The sequence below is a fragment of the Barbus barbus genome (genome assembly GCF_936440315.1).
Source record: "Barbus barbus genome assembly, chromosome: 37".
Classification (NCBI taxonomy): Eukaryota; Metazoa; Chordata; class Actinopteri; order Cypriniformes; family Cyprinidae; genus Barbus; species Barbus barbus.
This window is the reverse complement of record NC_136715.1, coordinates 3,412,920-3,435,970: the sequence shown is the minus strand read 5'-3', so window position 1 is coordinate 3,435,970 and position 23,051 is coordinate 3,412,920. Positions and strand designations below refer to the sequence as shown.

The window sequence follows — 23,051 nt, the reverse complement described above, 5'->3', positions numbered from 1 at the left end:
CGGAGGGATCACAGACAGACACCAGAACCTGTCAACAGAACCACTGCAGCGAGGCCGGGGGAACCACATGAGACAGGACCAGTGTTTACAAAAGTCTGAGGGAGTTTGCTGAGAGGGAAGACTTATAGAGACGGGATATACGCCTGTAAAGTGTGTGTGTGTGTGAAGATCTTACCTCAAACTCTTCTGAGAAGCCGTGTTGGTTGCTGGAGTAGAGTTCTGATACATGCTTGATAAACTGTTTAACAGGGATGGCCTCCATATCATCTGAAACAGAGAGAGAAAAGAGATGCATCCGCCCTTTTGTTATCTTATCTTGAGAAAACTATAAAACAGGAAATATCACAAAGACGACGCCGTAGAAGCTCATCACCCTCACAGAGCCAATGAAAGTAAACCTGTTAAAAATATACAAAATTTTGACTTTCCAATACTGAAACCTGCAATCCTTAACAGTGACATTTAATTTTGGATATTTTTTTTAAATACAGCTATTACTATAATTAATATTACTGTTTATAATTACTTTATTTTTTATTAAACATTCAAAAGTGCACCTTAAGCCAGCAAAAGTAGCACACGAGTGTTTCCAGAGCCAGTATGGTGATCCTTCTTAACGGTAGCTACAGTGCTTTGATTGGATGACTGGCTGATTAGATAATCAACAGTTCAGTTCAACTTCAGTCATGGTGAACATATAGACTGGCCAGATTCACACTCTCCAACTGACAGACACACAATAAGCCGACAGACTGTCACTCAAATCTGGCTAAATACACACAAATAAATCTGTAAAGAGGAAAATAAACAAAAGTACCCAAATACACACACACACACACACACACACACACACCAATAATGCTTGATTTTTAAAATCAAGACAGAAAAAAAGCCTGTAATCGTAGCCTTATTTAATTTGGTTCTAACAAACTACCAACTAAAATATAGAATTATAATGAACATATAATTAAAATGTAATAACTATATATTTACTAAAAGTATGGTTACTAATTACTATAATATAATAATATAATATAATATAGCGTCTCTTTTGCTTAACAAGACTATTTATTAAAAAAATATATTGTAAAAACAATAATGTTGTGAAATATTCTAAGAATTGTAAAATAGTTAACTTGTTTTCTGTTAATATATTTTAAAAAGTAATTTATTCCTGTGATGCAAAGCTGAATTTTCAGCATCATTACCCCAGTCTTCAGGGTCACATTATCCTTCAGAAATCATTCTAATATGCTCTAACTATATCTTAACTTATTAACTATTATAGTTTAAAACAGTTGTGCGCCATAATATTTTTTTGTGCAAAATATAATGCATTGCCTCCAAGATTCTCTTATGAAAGTTCAAAAGAACCGTATTTATTTGAAATGCCTCTTTTGTAACATTACAAACATCACGATAATAATACATTTAGAAAAATATCTATGAATGTCTTACTGACCCCTATTTTTTGAATGCTAGTGTGTAATAATTAAATGAAAAAAAACAACAACTTTATAAGGACTTACATTTCCATGACCCGAGCCCAACACTATCTAAAGCTTCTGACACTAATAAAAGGCGATCCACGCACCTTCTGTCTTTATCCTAAAATACCTACAACTGAATACAACTAACAAACAAATTTTGGCACCCACGGATGCCAGAAACTAACTGGGAAACTGAGCCAGAAACTGAAGGCCCTATTTAGCAGGAAAGCGTCCATGTTTGAAAGGACAGTGAACTTGAAGCGCCATATGAGCCGGAGCCAGCGGAGAAAGAGGCTGCTGCCCACACTAAATGGATCTGTGTAAATACAGAGTCCAGCCTTCGCCAAGCTGGAACACAGATGTCCAAATTGGATTGAGGGCACCGTGCCACCGTTATTGTGAGCCGTGCCACAGTGTAACAATGAAAATTGCTTCCAATGAAGTGCTTATGGAAAACCCTGAGCAAATCAATGGCTCTTGTTCCATTAAGATCTGGGTTCCACTACACTGACTAACCCAGACCTGAAACCTTCAGACCCTGAAAATCACACTGTCCACTTCTGTTCCGCTAGGCTCTCCACTAATGATTTACCCACACACACAACGGCAACGGGCCAATGTGAGATACAGGCCAGTCAGATGAAGCCGTTTTCTTGGCTCTAACCTTAATGGCTAATGTGTATGCGTGTAAAAGTGTGTGTGTACATGTGGACGGTCAAGATAAACAGCACTTGTATTCTCTGTTAACCGTGCAGACCCTGAACAGGCCTAACAGGGGCACATTTCCTCAAACAGCTACTGTGTCTATATTCAACAAACACTTCATACTGCATACTCATCAGATCCAGCTTACAGTAAACATGACATGGCCAGCCATTCCAGAAAATCACCTTAACAAAACAAGAACACCATTCCAAACTAATTATTAACCACTGGTTACTAGGTCTTTGCTATAGGGGTCTGTGTGGTTGCTAGGGCATTCACAGGGTGTCTTGAGTAGTTGCAGGTAGTTATGAGGACATTTCTAGGTAGTTGCCAAGGTGTCTGTAGTCCAGTAGTTGCTTAGGTGATTTGGGTGTTTTTTAAGGACTTGTTAGGTGGTTGCCATGGTGTTGCTAGCCAGGTAGTTGTTTGGGTGTAAGGACATTATTAGGTGGTTTCCTGGGCGTTTCTAGCCAGACAGTTGCCTGGGTGTCGTGGTATTGATAGGTGGTTGCCAGGGCATTGCTGGACAGGGAGTTGTTTGGGTGGTATTGACAGTTGTTAGAATGTTGTGGGTGGTTGCCAGGTCTTTGTGTGGTGCTTGCAGGAGTGTTGTTTGTGTGGTGCTCTGAGCGGTTGCTAGATTGTTGCTCTATATTATTGCTAGAGTCTTGCTCAAGTGGTTGGGCATTGCTAGGGGGTTGTGTGGAGTTTCATATTATTGTCAGGATATTTCTTGGTGTTTTCCAGGGCATTGCTAGTCAGACAGTTGCCTGGGTGTCATAGGTGATTATTAGGATATTGGGTTTTTAGGTGTCTTTGTTACAGTGTAATTATATATTTAAGTACTGAGTAATATTAATTAACTACATGTATTTACTATATGGTTAGGGTTAGGATTAGGGTTTGGTTTACGGTTACTTGCATGTGATTATGCATGATTTATTGTTATTATAATAATACACATTATTATAATACTTGCCAGGTCTTTGTGTGGTGCTTGCAGGAGTGTTCTGAGTGGTTGCTAGTGTGTTGCTCAAGTGGTTAGGGCATTGCTAGGGGGTTGTGGGTAGTTTCATGTGGTTGTCAGGATATTTCTAGGTGGTTGCCAGGGCGTCAGTAGCCTGCTAGTTGCATGGGTGATTTTGGTGGTTGTTAGGACGTTGTTAGGTGGTTGCTAGGGCGTTGCTGGCCAAGCAGTTAATTGGGTGTTGTTGTTGGTTGTTAGGGTGTTGTGGATGGCTGCTAGGTCTTTGTGTGGTGGTTGCTGGCATGTTCTGAGTGGTTGCCAGGATATGTCTAAGTGGTTGCTAGGGCGTTTCCAGCCAGGAAGTTGCTCTGGTGTTGTTGGTGGTTGCTGGGGTGTTTATGGGGTGTTGCAGTTGTTTCTAGGACTTTTGCTTGGTGGTTCCTGGAGAGTTCTAAATGGTTGCTAGAGGTTCCTAGGATGTTGTCGGTAGTTGCAGGTGGTTGTCAGGACATTGCTTGATGGCTTCCAGGATGTTGTTAGCTGTCACCAGAGTGTCTAGGGTTCCGCGATGGTCCATGTGACATCATTTTTGTGATCAAAAGTGTCTGCATGGACAGTCGGCATATAAGAAGGTGGACACGAAGTGAATGCGGACACCAAATGAGTCCAATATATGGTACTGCGCATATGTTCATCTGTATACTTTGAAAGCTGTGCGGACAAGGCTATGCACAAGATGGAGTGGAACACAAAAAAATGAAGTATACAGTAATAAAGTAAACAGTAATAGTGCAAGAACCATACAATATTTGAAGACAACAGGAGAACCCCCCCCCCCCCCCCAAAAAACAAAAAACAAAAGGTGGTGCTACACCCTGTGCCCTATGCTTGTGAACAGTTATTTTCTTCCCAGTCTCCCAGAAGCTGAAAACTTGATTAGAGCCACTTCATGTCAGAATCAATGCAGCAATGGATTTTTAGATTCTACACTAATAGCACAGAATAACAGTTTGTAGAGAGCGCAGAGTTGGAGTCTATTCCACACAAACACTGAGAAGACAGACACAGCTTTGTTCAATCTCAGCACTGTAAAAATTTTATGTAATCCAACCTCTTACCCATAACGTAAAATAAGCAAGAAAGACACATGCATACAATGTTTCATATCCCTGTATTGACATTAGATCATATCAAAGCACCTGTTATCTATGACTTCTTCCGCACCTAACACTGGATCAAAGTGGAGTGTGTCTTTACGTCACATGTAAGTGTTTGACTCATCTGAGATCTGTTAGAAATCTCCTACCTGGGATTGGGATGATTGGGATGCTCTCATTGGGCACAACTCTGGGCGAGTTACTGTCTTCGACGTAGAAATGAGCCGTTTGGAAACACCTCCTGCGGAAGAGAGACAGTCAAGTGATATAAAGGCCGTTCAATGCTGCTTTAGAGGTTCCATGAGGTGTGGTTTAGGTAACAATCCCCACCAGAGTAAACACACACGCTGTTGGGTTCGTATGACAGGATCAAGATGAACTTTGAACCTGCTCTTCAAAGAGCAAATTAAACACTCCAAACAGAGATTACAGCATTACACTTCAAACACTCTGTAGAGCGTCAATACACATGACAAAAAAAAAAAAAAAGTAAAAATGTGTTTACAAACCTGTATGGCTTGTATTATGTGGAATAAAAAAAAGTAGTTATTTTCTAGCAAACTGTGCAAACAGTTCTTTTTATCCATACTTTGAGTTTAATGGGGCCATTTTTGTCCATTCCTTAGTCCTCATCCTCTGTAGAGAAAGAACAGCTTGAACATTCTGCTAAACTTCTCCTTTTGTGTTCAACATCAGAAATTAATAGAAATCGTGTGATTAATAGAGTGATTTAAGGGAGTGAATGATAAGATAATTGTAATTAATGTAAATGTAATTTATAATTAAGTTTTAATATAAAATTATAATTAGAAAAAAAATATTAGAAAAAAGTAATATTTCTGTAATAATTTATTTTTTTTAGTAAATAATAATAATTTTAAATAATTATAATTTTTATTTGAGGATATTTCCTGATGCCTCCTAAAGGAGGTTTTGTTAGATTTAGACAAGTTTTCTGCACAACTTATAAAATATAAACCCCCACACTTTTTTACTCCTAAAATCCACGTGGTACATTTTCTATCTATGCATTTTAAACTAAAACGTCTATCAGCTGTCTGCATGAAGTCCATTTAGAAAATAACACAAAGTAAACAAACTCTTAAAGAAACCCGGACTGTCAGGATGAATTATTGGCAGTTGTTTCCAGTTTGAGAGCTGTAAACTGGTTTTACCTCTTTCTTTCACTTTGCAAAGAAAAGGGATAAGCAGGTAAGAAACAAAATCCATAGAAACAAACAGAAAGAGAAAGACAGCGAGAGATTAAAAGGTTGTTCTAAAGTTACAAAAACTCCAAGTTTTGGACGTCAACCCCATAAGCCAGCGGGAGTCTCGTCTGTCCTACCTGTACTTGATGCACAGCAGAGAACATAAGCTGTTCATCCCTGCAAACAACGAGGAATTTTAGGAGAGGTGACTGACTGTAGGCTCCGCATGCTGCCGCTGAGCAAACAGAGCAGTGAGCGAGCAATGAGAGAATGAGAGAGAGGGGGTGGAGAGAGGGCTGGTCCTGGTGTATCACATGCACAGGGATTTACACAAGAGTTAGAGCTGCTGGGGTCAGACGTGAACAGTTCAATGATCCCAGATCAGTCCAGAACTGCTCTGATAAACCACAGACACCTGCTGCCTTTCCCTCTGGACACACACACACACACACCCTTCCAGATGGACACTCCTTTGTGTCCAACTACTCCATTCTTGTGTTGAACTCTTTTTTCTGTCCAAGAGAATGAAGAATACCACACACACACACACACACACACACACACACACACACACACACACACACATATATGCACTATAGTCAAAGTCTTCTGAAACCATACAATTGTGTGATAAGGTATTATTTTAGTATCATTTATTTATTTACTATTATTTTTTTCCTTTTATTATTTTTATAATTTTTTATTACTATTTAGGTTTCATTTTTATTCATTAATTTAAATTATTTTTTTTGTCATATTTTTATTAATAATTTTTGTTCTTATTCATTTAGCATTAATTTAACATTCATTTAGCTGACAAAATTTATCTTTTCCATTAAGTTTACATTTTTTACCTAATATTTATATTTTATTTCAGCTTTATTTTCATTAACAATTAAAAAAAATAGTCATTGATAATAACCCTGTTATGATAAACAGACCAATATTTAAATCCCACCCTTTGTTGTAGATCTCAAATCTCTTAGTGCTTTTTTTTTACATTTGAATATGCAAACATGAATGAGATCTGAAAGGCGTTAGGGAAGAATTTTACAGAATAACGGCCTGTTCCTGACAGAAAGGTATGGCTTCACAAGACTTGTGGATTTTATTTATAGTACTTTATGATGCTTTTTTTGTCCTCTGTAGAACTTAACATCCCTGGTCAGATGCTTTCATTTAATCAAAACATGAAAAGTAACTGACAGATTGTTTTATTTTTATTTAGGTGAAACCCAGCCTCAATTACAATGTAAAAACCAACTCTCCGCTGTAAATAATCTTTAGCTAAATCCTGGCTTAAGAGCATCAGAGAAACCCTCCCTGCAGGCACTGAGAACCTACATGCTCAACAGGTCTGATCTGTAGAACAAAAGCAGAGCCAGGGCGGTCAGGAAATGCTTTAGGTTTTTTTCAGTTTTTTTACAATTGCTAACAAGCGTTTACCAATACTTAAAGTCCTTTTTCTAAACTCTTAACACAGCAACACACCTACATCACACAGTTAGCCAAATACTTAATTTTCTGGCCAAAACCACATTTTGTTAAATAAATACAAACTCTACATTTCAAAATGTTGAATAACTTTTTCTTCATATACTAACTCTATCGAAACACCCGATTCATTCGGTCAAAACATTAGCACTGGTTTTCTATCCAACAGGAACATGTAGTCAATTATAGTGCATAGACTGTCAAAATGCTAACAATTAATGGCATTACAAAAACTGCATTACTTATGTCTCAGTTCGACCTGTATAGAACATACAATATGAAATCCATTAAAAAATATAACAACAACAACAATAATAATTCACCCAGCAAGTTCATTTTTGCATGTGTGAGTGAATTGTAGTCAGTGATAAAAAAAAAAAAAAAAAAAAAAGTTTAAATGAATGTACAGATATGTTATTTACAAGTGTGCAGTTCACAAATGAACAATTTTCGTTTTTCTCTGTATAAACGTGTCAGTTATTATGGATAATGTATTGTTATGAATGTTTTACAATTGTTTAGGCTGAATATAGTCTGCGTTAAGAAATTGTTCTTGTGCCTGGCTGTTCTGGTGGTTGGTATCGCTGACCAGAAGACAACAGTTCAAAGAGAGAGTGGGCAGGGTGTGTGGGGTCCAAAGTGATTTTCTTAGCCCTTTTCCGCAATCTTGGAGGTTGGGCAGGGGGGCACAAATATGACTGTCTGCTGTAGTCTCTTGATGTCTGATTTAGTAGCTGAACCAAACCAGACAGTCCTGGTCCAACTACTCCTCTCCCTAGTCCAACCAGTCCTTTTCCTCGTCCAACTCTCCCTCCTCCCAACATTTTCATTCTTTTTATGCTTCTCTGTGTTGTTCGGTATTGTTTTGAACAAAACCAATCAAGAGACTGGCTTTTTATTGAGCATGGCCACGTATGGAAAGACTTGGAATTATTCATTAAGATTGGAATCAGCCATTTCTCAATTATTAGTAATTAAAATAATTCCTAGCAGATCTTTTAAGCTGCTTTTGTTGCAGAAGTAGAGGCTATATTTAAAGTTTGGAACATTAGGTCTTCATTTCTGTCATGCTGTGTTTAAGCATTTGTAAAAAAGATAAGAAAGATCCATGATTATTTGGTATTTAAGCATTTTAGAAACATGGTAACTGACTGAATATTGTGTGAAAACAACATGAATTGTGTTAATTGTATGGTCACAAGAGATGGATGTTGTGTTAATTGTGTTTAGAGTTTTGAAGATGTGACTACAGATTGGACAAATGGATGTTAGCGATTGAAAAAAACTGTAACCAGTCCAACTGGACACTATGATAAAGGCTTTCATTCAGCTTCATTCATATTCATGCATATATTGTGGAATAAATGTATCTTGCTTTAAGGATTTTTTTTTAAAAGGTACTTTCAAAAGTACTTGTTGAGAAATTGCTTTTCAAGTGTAAATGATTGTTTGACTTTGCTCTGACACTGCCACAGGAAGTGGCACACCCTAGTTAATGTTTCCAGATGGACTTCAGACACACTAGAGTATCACACACACACACACACACACACATTAATTGTTAATTAGTTTAAATAGATCGTCAGCTCTATAGTTTCCACATGCACATGTAAGAATGTATGTGGGAAGACATTCACTTGTATGCTATTGTGAACATATGGAGAGACATACATAAACATGTACACATGCCACACACACACTCTCACACACTCAGTGACAGAAGGTAAGGATATCTGATCTGATACAGACTTAGACATTAGCATGTAGTGCTGAGGGTAATCTCAGTCAGTCTACTGAACAGATTACACTTAAAGACCCTCACCCCCCCACACACACACACACACACACACGCACGCACGCACAACCAATCATTAGGAGAAGTGTATGAGTGTGTGTGATGACTGAACGTTACAGCTGTATTAATGCCCAGGAGATTCACAAAGCATTTCCCAATATTCTAAGAATTTGATCAACTAGAAACCGCATCAGATAATAGCTTGTGTCTCATTTTTTGGGTGTATGTTAATTATAGGGGGAAAGGGGAAGTGGTGTGTGGCACATCATGATTATGAGTGCTATGACAGATGCATGTTCTCTCTGGAGAGGTTTTGTGCCTGGTCAAGTATGTTTGCGTGGATGTGCGTGTTATCAAGCAGTAGAGGATTTGGCGGTGGTTACACAGCTCAAAATATTTCACGACCCCCTGCTACTGCATGGCCCTTGAGCTCCAGAGGAGGGAACAGATGGCCGTTTTTGGCCCAGGGCGGAGAGCCCAGACCAGGGGAGACAGTCCTGGCACAGGCCTGCTCCAGAGCTGTTTGCTAAACCGAGACATCGTGTGATCAAAACCCCTGAGAGACTTTATCAGCTGGCCACTAGAGAGGAGAACATATCCAGAGAGGCATATGAGTGCAAACGAACAAACACAAACACTCGTTCAACTACACTGACCTTCACAATTTTGGATCAGTAAGATTTTTGAATGTTTTTAAGAAGTCTCTTCTGTTAATCAAGGCTGAACTTGTTTGATCAAAAATACAGAAAAAAACAGTAATGTTGTGAAATATTATTACAATTTAAAATAACAGTTTTCTATTTTCTATAAATACTTTGAAATATAATTTATTCCTGTGGTGCAAAGCTGAATTTTCAGCAGCATTACTCCAGTCTTCAGTGTTACATGATACTTCAGAAATCATTTTAATATGCTGATTATTATTATGTTGGAAACAAACTGTCTAATATATTTTTTTAACCTGTGATACTTCTTTTCAAGATTCTTTGATGAATAAAGTTCAAAAGAACAGCATTTATTCAAAATCAAAATCATTTGTAACAATATATATTATTGTTTAAAAGTCTGGGATCACTACTTTTTCTTTCTTTTTTGAAATAAATTAATATTTTATTCAGCAAGGATGTGATAAAGGGATAGTAAAACTTATATAATTAGAAAACAATATATCATTCAAATAAATGCTCTTCCTTTTAACTTTTTCTTAAATCAAAGAATCCTGAAAAAAGTACCAAAAGTAAAAACAAAAATCAAATTTTTGGTCCCAATTTTGATCTGTTTTACTGGTATTCCACTGTATGAAGACTTTTGGGGTATAATATGCCACAATTGACTTTATTTTGCTATCCTCACATACATAAATTAACTATAGTGTCCTGCAACCACTAGTAAAAAAAATATATATATATTTTTGGTGTCTGAATAATTTTTGGTTTGACTGTATATATTGATAAATCATGGATATGTTATTGTAATTGATAAAAAGTGACTGTAAAGATTTATATTGTTACAAAAGATTCCCATTTAGAATAAATACTGTCCTTTTGAACATTTGATTCATCAAAGAATCCTGAAAAAAAGTATCACAGGTATACATATATATATATATATATATATAGCTTCACAGATATCTTTTAAACATTAATAATCAAACATTTAACTAATCAAACATTAAAAAATCTTACCAACTCTAAACACTTGAATGGTAGTTTATACTCTATAACACACACACACATATATATATTGTTTGAAGCCACTTTCACTCAGTCTGGGGTGTGACCATGGAAACTGGGCCCCGAGAGCCATTTCTATAGCACCTCAATGGCTTCAGAGGTGCCCTAAGGGAAGAGTACGGCCTCTCTCTGTCTTACTTACTGTCACAAGAGACACATCACCCACACTTTACACACACACACACACACACACACACAACTGCTTTTCATTCCAGCCCTCGGGGATGCCAGGGGCCCCAGAGTGATAAACTACCAGCTACAGGATCCAAACGGACACAAACACACACAGAGCTACACCAACATACACAAGTCAGCCAAACTCTAACGCAATAAACCAGCTGAAGTCCATCAGGGTAAAGCTATCCGTCTGTGTGACTCCCCGTGATTCAATCAAAGAATCGGGAAATCAGTGATTCATCCGGAGAGTCAGTGTGACTCCAGCAGTCAGTCAGTTTGTCAGTGATTCATTGAGTCTGAACCAGGCAGTGAATGTGTCAGTTTGGATGAGTGTCTCACCTCCAGTAAATGAGGACGGCCAGCAGCAGAATGAGGCAGAGGAAGGTGAGCGCTGACACCACTACCAGAGGAATAATCCACTCCATCCGTGCTGAAGCAGGCCCTGGGTGCATGCTGGAGACTATGGTACGCTCTGAAACACACACACACACACACACACACACACACACACTACTATCAACACTGAACAAATAGCAAACAGAAATGTTTCAAAATATATTTAGCCAACACTTATCATTATTATCATCATCATCATCAATAATAATACACTTGCAATAAATTCATAAAATTACTTTATTCAATTATTCATAATATCATATTACATTTAAATAGATTAACAAATTGCTGAAATTTAATTCAAAAACATTTATTTTACACAATTTACTCAATTCAAAATGTTTACAAAACATTCAAAACAAATGCAGAAGTAATTAAATTCATCATAACAATATCAACATTAATTATTATTGATTACTTATTATTATTAATTACATTTATTTTCATTATTAAACTTGCAATAATTTAATAATAAAGTACATTACTAATTTATTCAATATATAATAATTTAGATTAAGAAATTGCTAAAATGCAATAAACATTTATTTTTACACAATATTTACTTAACATTCAAAATAATGTTTATAAAATATTAAAAATAAATGAAAACGTACTTGCATTAATTATAACAATATCAACATGAATTATTATTATTAATACCTACTACCTATTATTATTAATAACAACATTTATTATTATTTAAATTTGGAATAATTGAATAATAAATTATATTATTATTCAAAATATAATAATTTAGATTAAGTAATTGCTAAAATGCAATAAACATTTATTTTTACACAATATTTACTTAACATTCAAAATACAAAAATACATTACTTAACAACATCAATAATAACAATATTACTACTACTATTACTAATTATTATTATTATTATTAATAATAATAATAATATCAACATTATTATTATTTTAGCAAAAATATAATAAATACCATAAACAGTAAATATAATTATATTATGAATACAATTGTCATAATTAAAAAAAAACTACATTATTAAATTATAATACAATAATATATAGTTTAACTGTTGAAATTAATATATAATATATATATATATATATATATATATATATATATATATATATATATATATATATATATAAAACATAATATTTATTTAACATTCAAAATAAATGAATTGTAAAATGCATGAATTACAACAATATCAACATTATTATTATTATCCTTCTTATCACAAACACAGTTGCAGTAATTTAATAATACAATTACATTAAATTATTCAAAATATAACAATATTCAATTTAATTAGATCCCCAAATTGCTGAAATATACATTTATTTTACACAACATCTACTCAACATTCAAAATAAATGCAAAAATACTTAAAATTATTGTCAAATACAGTTCTAGTTACCACTATTTTGCCAAGTAAAATGTGTTTCTAGATGAGTTTTTTTTGCCCTAGAACATTCCTTTGAAAGGTTGTCCTGATCCTGACAATAAAGCACCCTTTAGGTTCAGAAAGAAATGCCCAGTCCTAACCTGAACTCTGACTCCTTCCCTAAAACCTGATCGGTTGATAGAAATCTGTTCTAGGACTAAGAAGGATGTTGAGTCAGGAACACATCCCACTTGGCAAGATCACGGTCCCCCTACCAGTCTATAGCTAACACACACACACACACACACACACCACACACACACACACAATCCCCAAACAGTCAGCGGAAACCACAGACTCAGATCCCGAACATAAGAACAGAGAGATCAGAAACCTGCAGCCCCCCTCGGGTGGTCCAGGACAGCATGCTGCTAACTAATCCATGCTGCTACAGCCTCAGCATGGTCAGACACAGACCCGCAGTCACGCGAGGAACAGCACTCAGACACACACACACACACACTGGATGAACATAACTCCAGTGCCATAGAGCTAAATATGGAGTTTCTCTGTTTCTTTCTTGTTTTTTTGTTTTTTTTAACTCCCTGCAGCTGAAAATGTTTTCTGCTCTCATCCTCTCTGGACCGGAAAACTAGGCCAACCCTCTGCCTCCGAAACAAATAGAGGGGACGGAAAGCAAGATGGAAGGACGAGAACAGAGGAGATGAGGAAGAGGGAGAGACAAAGAGAAACTGTGAGAGATGGGAAATAAAGGACAAATAAATGAGTGAGAGAGGGAAATGAAACCATCACTGCTCAGGGGATGCAAACACGACCACAAATCACAAGAACTGAATGTTTATTGAGAAGAAAATGAATTTTATGTTTCCTGCTGAACAGATGAGTGCTGTTGCACATGCAAAACTTGCCAAAGCAATGCTAGATGTGAAAGATTGCTATGTGGTTGCTAGCGTGGTATGAAAGGCTGGGCAAAGACAAAAGAGATATGACTATGGATATGGATATGACTTGAAAATAATGACATCAATTTCTTGAATACATGAGACTGTACACACCTTAATCATTATTTTGTACTTAAATATATTTTTCAAGGTAAAAAAAATATATGAATTGTTATGCTGTTAAGTTTTTGCACCACATGGCATTTTAAAACTGAACTAATATTACCTTGACATCGAATGATCTGATATTTATCTGAGATGTTTCTGCATTTTGGTCACACCACATGACTTTGGCCGTCATTGTTTTTCTCATGTTTTTTTCATCATTATAATATCAGGACAGTTGTAACACCCTGACATTTTTCACTTTATTGAATAAAATGAATGAATTTGAATACAGAAATTAAAACAATGCTTGATTGGCATTTTTAATCTATTTAGAACCAATTAATAAATTTAGACTAAAACAATGAGTGCCATGTCATTGCTTTTCAGCAGTTGTTCTCAACTAGGGGGAATCAGCAAAGTTACAAAACGGTCTCAATATCACTTAAAATAAGACAAAACAGCATTAAAATAAGCTAAAACAAATAAAACAAGATATTTAATTTTTATCCCCTCCCATCAACTGTTTTTTTTTGTCTTTGAAGAACTATTATAACTCCACGACAGTGTTATTTTAGCCATCATACTGTACAATTATAGTTTTTGTTGATGTTTAGAATATTAAATATTTTGAATTACAACATTTTTATTTTGATATTTTCTATTTTTCACTGGAAATTTAAATTGATTATGTTGTGTTTTTGTCATTTTTTAAATGTCTGTTTATTTTATTTAATTTAATTTAATTTAATCAATATTAGTACATTCAGTAATAAAAAAAAAAACAAAAAAAACAAAACAAAATAAAATAAAATAAAATAAATTAGAAATATGGCCTTGGCATCTACAGTAAATTATTTATTTATTTATTTTATGTCTTTTACTTTTAGTTAACTATAATAACCATGCTCCATGACCATTTTGATCTATTTTAGTTATATACATTTTTTTTTCTCTTAAATATTTTAATGGAGAATATATTATTATATATATATAAAAATATGAAACATTTTTAAAAATGTACGTCCATTAAATCATGGACAACTGGAAAAGTCATGGGGCCTTCGAATTTTGTTGTGGACAACGGTGGGCCTTGGAGTCAAAAAAGAGAAATGAAGGTCGACTAGAAAAAAAAGGCTTGTTTCTAACCTGTAAGTATAGAGAAAGGAGGCACGTGTTTGCGGTCTTCTCTGCTGGGTTTGCTGGTATAAGCCGTGTTGTCTGGGGTCTCTATTACTGCCGTCACATTATCATCACCCACTGGATCTCTGGTTGGCAGCACCTGTGAGTCCTCTTCCCTTAATGCATGTGTGCTTGTCTCCACATGATCCTCCGGGACATTAGATGACGCTGTGGAGTTATCTCCTTTCTCTTTTGCCGTTGAATCCGGCGTTGCTGTGGGCGGATCTTTTATCACGGAGCCATTCGTCTGCTTTTCAACATCGTCTGGAACTCTGGCGTCTTTACTCTCGGCACCTTTCTCCTCATCCTCCTCCTCTTCTTCTTCTCCATTCTTTTCTCCATCCTCATCCTCACCCTTCCCTGCCTTATCTCCTCCATCGTCAGATCCATCGTTCTCTGCGGCTGCGGTGGCTTCTGCGTCTGAGGCCGGTGAGGAGGTCGCTTCTGTGGTGGTCACCATGGGTTTGGCTGGGGTCTGGCGGCTGGAGGGCGGAGGCCTGGTGGGCCAGACGGAGCTGGGGAAGGAGGAGATGACCCCACCACTGAAACCCAACCCCGCCAGGAGGGTACTGGTCACCACAGATGCCACCGTCGCTTGGCTGCCGCTAGAAGAGGGGCCGATGCCGGTGGCCATTGAAACGAAGGAGAACGGAAGACCAGAGGAAGTCCAAGTGGAGGAGCCGGAGCTGATGGGTGCCATGTCTGCCGAGGATGCTGGGGACACAGTTGGCTAGAGACAGGAAGAAATCATGCAATTAATACAGACCAGACATAAGCTGGATGAGGACCAACAGAATAACAGGTTCCAGGACATTTTTGAGTCAACTTTTTCATGCATAACTATGGATTTGCATTGAGTTCTAATGTGCAATTAATTGTATTAATGTATCTAGAAGAAATATTAAATAAAAACAATGTATTTATTGTATATATATACACACACACACACACACACACACACACATATATATAGTATTTATTACAATTATTTGCAATAAATACATTTATATTATTTTAAAAGAAATAAAAATAAAAGGCAAAAACATTTCTAAAAGACAAAAGCCTTTAGAGTAATGTGTTTAAGGCAATTTTCGAATAATAAATTGTATATTACAGACTTAACTGCATAAACAAACAAACTATATATAAATATATAATAGAAATATATTGCTATACTTCTACAATAAATAATAAAATAAATATATTTTAAAATCTTTATTATTATTATTATAATAATATCTATATAGTATATTTATATTTATAATTATAATTCATGTACCTTCTATATGGTTATTAAAATTATTTTTGTAATAAATGCATTTACATTATTATATAATAAAAAAATAATAACTAATATCCAGGTATATTTTCTTTATTTAATGCCTACGCAAAGAGACTGTGCTGCCACCTGCTGGACAGATGTAAACTTACCATCCCAGTTTTGACTATTCTTGTGCCCTCAAATATCCTGGTGGTGTTGGCTGCCATAACAAAGAACACACTCATGAATGAGAAAGAGCACTTTTAAAAGCAACACCTAATGTAACATTCATTAAAGCCTTGTGTGTGTGCAGGTGTAGACCTGTACCTCTGAAGAGCATGCTCTGGCTGAAGTCACTGCGCTTGTCATTCAAACACACCGCCTGGACGCGGAACAGATACAGCACATCAGTCGACACCGGTGCGATGATGGCCTCCTGAAATACACACACAATGATACACACACAGTGAACATACAATACATCACGGACAGATACGCCTCAGAAAAGTCAGTCTGTGATGTGGAAGGGTTATTATCTGAAGCTTCCAGTCAAAACAAAAGAAGAATGCTAGACACACTTTGAAGTGTGACCTCTCCTGACAGAGGTCTGGAGGATGAAGGTGAACAGCTTGTTCTCTTCTCCTTCACTTGACGGTAACACCTTTCTTCTCAAGTCATTAGCATTGAAAATAGACAGTCTCTATCAGTCTCTCGCTCACATAATATTCATTACCACCTCAAGCACCTCTGAGCTGCTCAGCTGGGACACAGAGACATTGGGATTCAACACGAGAGGCGCTGATTTATTTTTAAAGGCTGTATATATAATGTACACCTTTATCAATAAATTATGCAACACTATCAGTATCTTTCTGAGAAAATATTAACATACATTACACTTTAGATTAGTATATAGTCAATGCAAAATGAACTATATCACTGTAAATGTAGTGTGTAATAATATGAGGGGACGCAGTATTTAATTTGATTCTTTATTAGCGGTGTTTCCTAAGGTGAACATCACTTATAACCAGATGAATAATGATATTTTCTTAAATAAATTAACACTAATACTTATTTAGCATTAAAATGATCGAAAGTGACAGCAAACTGAAAGTGACAGACACTTTCAATGTTACAAAAAAATCTATTTCAAATAAATAATGTTCTTTTGGACGTCATATTCATCAAAGAATACTGGTTTTCACAGAAATATGAAGCAGCACAAATGTTTTGATAAGTTCCTTGAGCAGCAAATCTGCATATTAGAATGATTTCTGAAGGATCATGTGGCATTGAAAATTCAGCTTTATCTACATACATTACGTTACATATTAAAATTCCTCACTCGGGCAGCCTTATTTCATCTCTGACAAATGAAGATCCAATACAATTCTAAGTGTATGAGCAATAACCATTATCATAACTCACTTCACCTCTTCGGGGTCTGCTGAAAAGTGCCGTGGGCTTGAGGTATTTGTAAATCTTGCGCTAAGTAAATGACGTCAGTTCCTCTCCACTCCAACACCTTTTTGATTTATACGAGTTTGACTCTTTTTCATTCTGTAGAAGACCCCAACTCAAAAATGTGACCCTGGAGCACAAAACCAGTCTGAAGTCGCTGGAGTATATTTGTACATTGTGTGGGTCAAAATGATTGATTTTTCTTTTATGCCAAAAACCATTAGGATATTAAGTAAAGATCATGTTCCATGAAGATATTTTGTAAATTTCCAACCATAAATATATCAAAACCTAATTTTTGATCAGTAATATGCATTCCTAAAATCTTAATTTGGACAACTTTAAAGACGATTTTCTCTGATTTTTTTGCACCCTCAGATTCCAGATTTTCAAATAGTTATATCTCAGCCAAATATTAACTATACAGCAATGGAAAGCTTATTTATTCAGCTTTCAGATGATGCGTAAATCTTAATTTAGACAAAATTGACACTTAAGGTTTTGTGGACCAGGGTCATGTATTACTCTATGGTGTTACGTTATTATAAATGAAAAGGAGTAAAAACTCCCTCTCTATTGATCTGGCAAGCAGTCCCTCTAAAATCGAGCCGGCCACTAATTTGACCCAGATAGCAGCATCTTGGGACAAGAGAGGAAATAAAAATGGAAATGACGAACTTAAAAGAAAGGAAAAAGTGAGGAACAAGAAAAAAAAGAGAAAGGAATTTGGGAAAGGAGGGAATGATGATATTCCTAGATGGGATGCCATGCCATTTTCAAAAAACTGCACTCTGGATTGTTCGGGAACAAAATGAACAATAATGACTTTTTGTCGCCTCACAACCCCCTACGGACTAGAGAATCGGAAATCTCAGCCTGTTATGAATTTCACACCCCACAGAGTGTGCTTGATGGAAAGTCAAGAGAAATGAGTCTAAAATATATCTCCACCTCTTAAACAGTTTTAGTGCATTAGTATTTTCAAATGGTGGGCTCCAAGGGCGGTGTCTACCGCTGCGGCCCCCTGCTGACGACCTAAAATACAATCTTTATTCACAGTCACACTCACTGCGCTTCTGCAAACATGGATCTGAGGCTCTAGCGAAAGAGAGATTACAGGATATTATCCATGAGCTAGGGGTTTACAGACATGATAACATCATCCTCACATGCCAGTTTGTTTTCCAAGAAAAGGCTGCACAAATCTGAAATGTGAAGTACTTATTGCTTAAAAACAAGCAATAATAAAACACATAAAGCAAACACAACCCCTCACTACTACTGTTTCCCAAATAATATCCAGTTTAACTTGGAAATATGCCACTTTACAGAAGTTAAGTGTGTTGCGAATGCTATTTGAGTTTTACGTATAAGACAAATAAGAGAAATACCTTATCATTGGTAGCAATTATTGTGAGATATTGTGATATGGATGACCATTACACACATTCCTCACCAGTTTCTGATCACTCCCTTTGACATACGTCTCCTCATATGACTCATCGTTTCTGGTCCAGCTGTAGGAAATGTGGTAGCTGATGATGGGCGGCTCGTAGGTGATCTCCGGACGGGACCATCGAACAACAAGCGCTGTCTTGTTCATGTGCTGGACGTTCATGTTGATCGGGGCACTGCTGCATGCTGCGTGAAAGACAGAAAGAACGAAAATGTGTGTTTAACTCGTTGCCACCACTCTAACCTTGAGCTCCATTAGTGCCCTTAGATCCCACAGCCACTAGATGGCTCTGTTAGACCATTGACTACATCTACTCGGCTTTCACGTGTCCTGAATTGTGTCATGCCCTCTGTAAACACCAGCAGCATCCAAGTTGCTGTTAATCTCCCCAGCAGAAGGTGTTTAATCACCGAGCGTGCCACAGTTTCTGGCGGCTGACAGCGTGCGTAGGGGTGAGCTTCTATTCGTAGAGAAATCTAACAGAAGAAGCCCTAAATTTTCTTTAGTTTTGGTCTTCCTAAAATGCATGCAATATAGACAAACACACACCTCCATGCACACACACACAAAGCACTCCCTCCCACAGCCACAGGGGAGCCATTACATCCAAAACAATGCTAATTAAACTAATTCTACCATCACTCCTCACGCCGAAGCCTCTATTAGCTCTAATCACGAGAGAAGTAATGCCGTAATCATACTGCATAAAGAATACAGTGATGCCTGCCCTGACTTTCACACAGATGGCGTGCATTCGTGATTACAGCACACAAACGTGACTGTGACCTTTGAGGATGGAAGCTTGTCCTTTAAATAAGACCTCGTAGACAGTTCAACAGCCTCCTCTGGTAAGAGTTTATGGGGGAATTATGTTCAAAATCTTATGAACATCTCAATTCGTCCTAGATGATATTCAAGATTGAAAGCACCGGGTTTCAAATCATGGTACGGTGAATATAGGATATAAAAGTATAATAAAAATATGCAGACAGTATTACCACCCACAACTCCTTGCGCGATGAAAGATGAGTTTAAGATGTTCTCTTAAAAGTCAGGAATGCTGCTGCGTCACTTTTTAATGAAGCTAAGCAATAATGAATTGTAAATCTAAAGTTTGAGTTTGTCCCAAAACCTGCAGAGTGAGTTATTTATTACTCAAAATATGCACTTTCCCATCACCAGTAAAGTACGTACAGCACTTTTAGCGTATATCATAAGTATCGATTGGGATGCAGGAACAGTAATATACGGGACCCTTAAAGACGGTTCACACTAATAGGAATGTTTGGCACAAAAAGTGGTCTGATTTTACATGTAATAAATCTGTGGAAAACGGCAAATGGGCTGAAAATCAAAATCACGCTCTGACAGTAGGTGGTGCTTACAGAAAACATGAAATACAAATACTTTAAATGTACTCTTAGTATATAAAGTGCTGTACTACTTTTTGTTTCTGAAACCTGACTGTCATGATAAATCTGGTTTTCAAACAACTATTCACAAAAACCCAACTCTTATTGGTTGGTCAGTTTGGTCAGGACAGGAATAGTTGTAAGTGCGGACAAGGGGTGGTGGAGGGATGCTGGAAAACTGTTAATGAACAGAGGTAAGTCTGCTGTGTATAAATACGCGCCTCTTATCTTGTAAACTGGGTTGATTACTGATTGTGCTCTTCTCATGTTAATTAGGTTAATTATCTGAACGTGCTCCTCCCGAATTTTGGTAATAAAACATAATTTAAATAATGAATTTTATATTATGTTCAACAGAATTCCAAGAAGAAAAGCCTGATCATAACATCTTCTCCATCCACGTAACTGTGCAGCACATCCCTACTCTCTCGTCCCACTCAGAAACACAGTTGCAGAGGTTACTGCGCGAGAGTGCAGGTCTCTTATGAGATGCACAGGGAAATGTTTAATAAAAAGGCCATCTTTGGCCCTCCGGCTTGTTGACCATGGAGAGTGAGATTAATGGAGGGATGAAGCAGGAAAGGAGAGAAGGTGAGAGCAGAAGTCAGATTAGAGAGAGAGAAAGTGCAAACACTCTGTTAACCTTGAGCGGCTGTTTCGAAAAAGACCCGTTTAACGGAACAGTTCACAAGAAAAAGAATATTTTACCACTGGATGAAAAAAGCTTTCTTTTAAAAAGATACAGGTTTTGAACTACAGAAGAGTGAAAATAAACTGTATCTCAAAGCAAGTGTGCGCATTAGCCACACAAGAACTGCCCTGATTACGCACACTTTAACTTGAAATATTGAATGTTTAACAAAAAGAAAATTAAATTGACGCATTTGCAAGCTGTATACACTCGCAGGTGGAAATGTCTGTACTATAGTCTGATAAAACTGATTCGGCTGTTTTGCCTACTGTGAGGGAGAGTTCAGCTATGATCCAGCACGTCTTTTGAATTAATCGAAGCTGACAAAAAGTTCAGCTCCAGCCTGCAGGCACCATTGATATGCTTCTGTTTTCAGCTTCTATCACACTATTACTCCACCCTTTCATCCTTTTTTCTTTATTCTATCCTTTCTGTTCCCTTTTTATTCTTCGACGACAGCGCACGGCGTCCACAATCAATTTTGCATGGAGCTGAAATTAAACGTATAACCAGAGAGCGATAAGAGAAGTGTTTCTCTCTTCATATTACGGCGTTTCAGAATATTTCCAAGCACCCAAATTAATTTCTGAATTGGAATTTAAACAGCTGTTTAGAAGGATTGGTGCAATTTCAGTAATTCAAATCACCTGGAATTTTTTGGATCTGCGTTAACAAGCTTTCTGTGCTTTTTCAGCTACTGGTAGTTTTAGGCCTGAGGACTTTTAATTTGTCCTAGAGTGGATATACATATATACTGTGGCATTTTTGGTTTTCCTTCTCTGAACCAATATATAATGCCAGTTGCCACTCTTTGATGTAATAGTGTGCCTAAACACCTCCTTCGCAGAAGATGATCAATGCCTGCTTCTACATCACTGCCTGTTTAGTCCCGCCCACCGATTCGCGCGTGAAGAGTAAATAATGAGAGCGTCAAAAGCAGGTCTATGCAGAAACCAAACGATGAAAATGGCTTCAAAAAGACAACAAGACATTGTGCAGTGCCAAGTTGTTGAAAAATCAGTCTTTGCATTGCCTTCCTTCTGATCCCAACATTAGGAAAGAGTGGATTAACTTTAATGAAGTTCTAGATCGCATCAGTAAGAACTTGGTCCTTTATTAACTTCATTTTTACCACAGATTCGTTTACAAACAAGGCACAATTTGAGGCAGATTTTCAGAAAGATTGAAACTAAAAGACGATGCTGTGCCGATCATGTTGCAAAACACAAGTGTGAGTAACTGTTTTTATTACGTGATCACTATTGCTTTGTTTGTTATTACAGATTGTTTGATATGTACAGAATATTTATGCATTTTTAACCTAATCTATGACGGATTCTGTCAAACCTACTGTCAGCCAATCACAGCAGTCGGCGCTTCTTCCAAATCTACAATCCACCACGACTATTCAAACAGAGCGTTCTCATGAGGGGGGTTAAAACAGGACAGAAAATAGCCTATTACTTAAAAAAATTATTTAAAAATTTTAAAATGCCAATGTAAAAAGCCTCCAAGGGTCAAAATAAAATACATAAATGCATCTGTTGAAGAGACACACAACTTATTTTTGCTCTCAATGTAAGAGCAGCTACTGTATAAAGAAGAATTGTGTCCAAAAATGAAGAGCAATGAAGAACTGAGGTAAAACCCGTTGTATTGGTCTCCATCTTCATCTCCTCTAGGGAACACAGTTTGGCCATGAACTGTATAGACGTCACCTCTTTACCCTGTCCAAGGCGACGAGGATGGTGTGGTCTTTCTGCCTGTCATTTGTGTACTGTGATCTGTGTTTGAGCTGTGAGGAATGAGGCCTTATACTTGGACCATGGATCACCAGGCAAGATGTTATGAACATGTGAGCGAACTGTAAATGAGAGGAGCTACCGCAGTACAATTCCAGTGCCAATCAATATCTGTTAAAGCCCTCTAGATATTATGCTCCATATTGTACAGGGAAAGAGTGTGTAGGATGAGTGTTTTTGTGTATATGGGGTAAACAACCTTTGTCTGTATTGAAAGAGAGTGGGTGTGT

The 23,051-nt window shown here is 36.9% G+C and overlaps 1 protein-coding gene across 2 annotated transcripts in view; it reads right to left on the bottom strand.

Annotated features, from left to right (window-relative positions):
- Positions 1 to 23,051, bottom strand: part of LOC306857254 (receptor-type tyrosine-protein phosphatase gamma-like) — a 232,741-nt gene that overhangs the window by 20,546 nt on the left and 189,144 nt on the right. For both annotated transcript variants that reach the window (XM_079397099.1, XM_079397100.1), the window contains exons 9-15: positions 18,917 to 19,101; positions 16,324 to 16,432; positions 16,167 to 16,216; positions 14,703 to 15,465; positions 11,066 to 11,198; positions 4,469 to 4,560; positions 176 to 267 (exon numbers count right to left, since the gene is read on the bottom strand). In XM_079397099.1, coding sequence (XP_079253225.1) covers positions 176 to 267; positions 4,469 to 4,560; positions 11,066 to 11,198; positions 14,703 to 15,465; positions 16,167 to 16,216; positions 16,324 to 16,432; positions 18,917 to 19,101 — 1,424 coding nt within the window. The remainder of the gene's footprint in view (positions 1 to 175; positions 268 to 4,468; positions 4,561 to 11,065; positions 11,199 to 14,702; positions 15,466 to 16,166; positions 16,217 to 16,323; positions 16,433 to 18,916; positions 19,102 to 23,051) is intronic.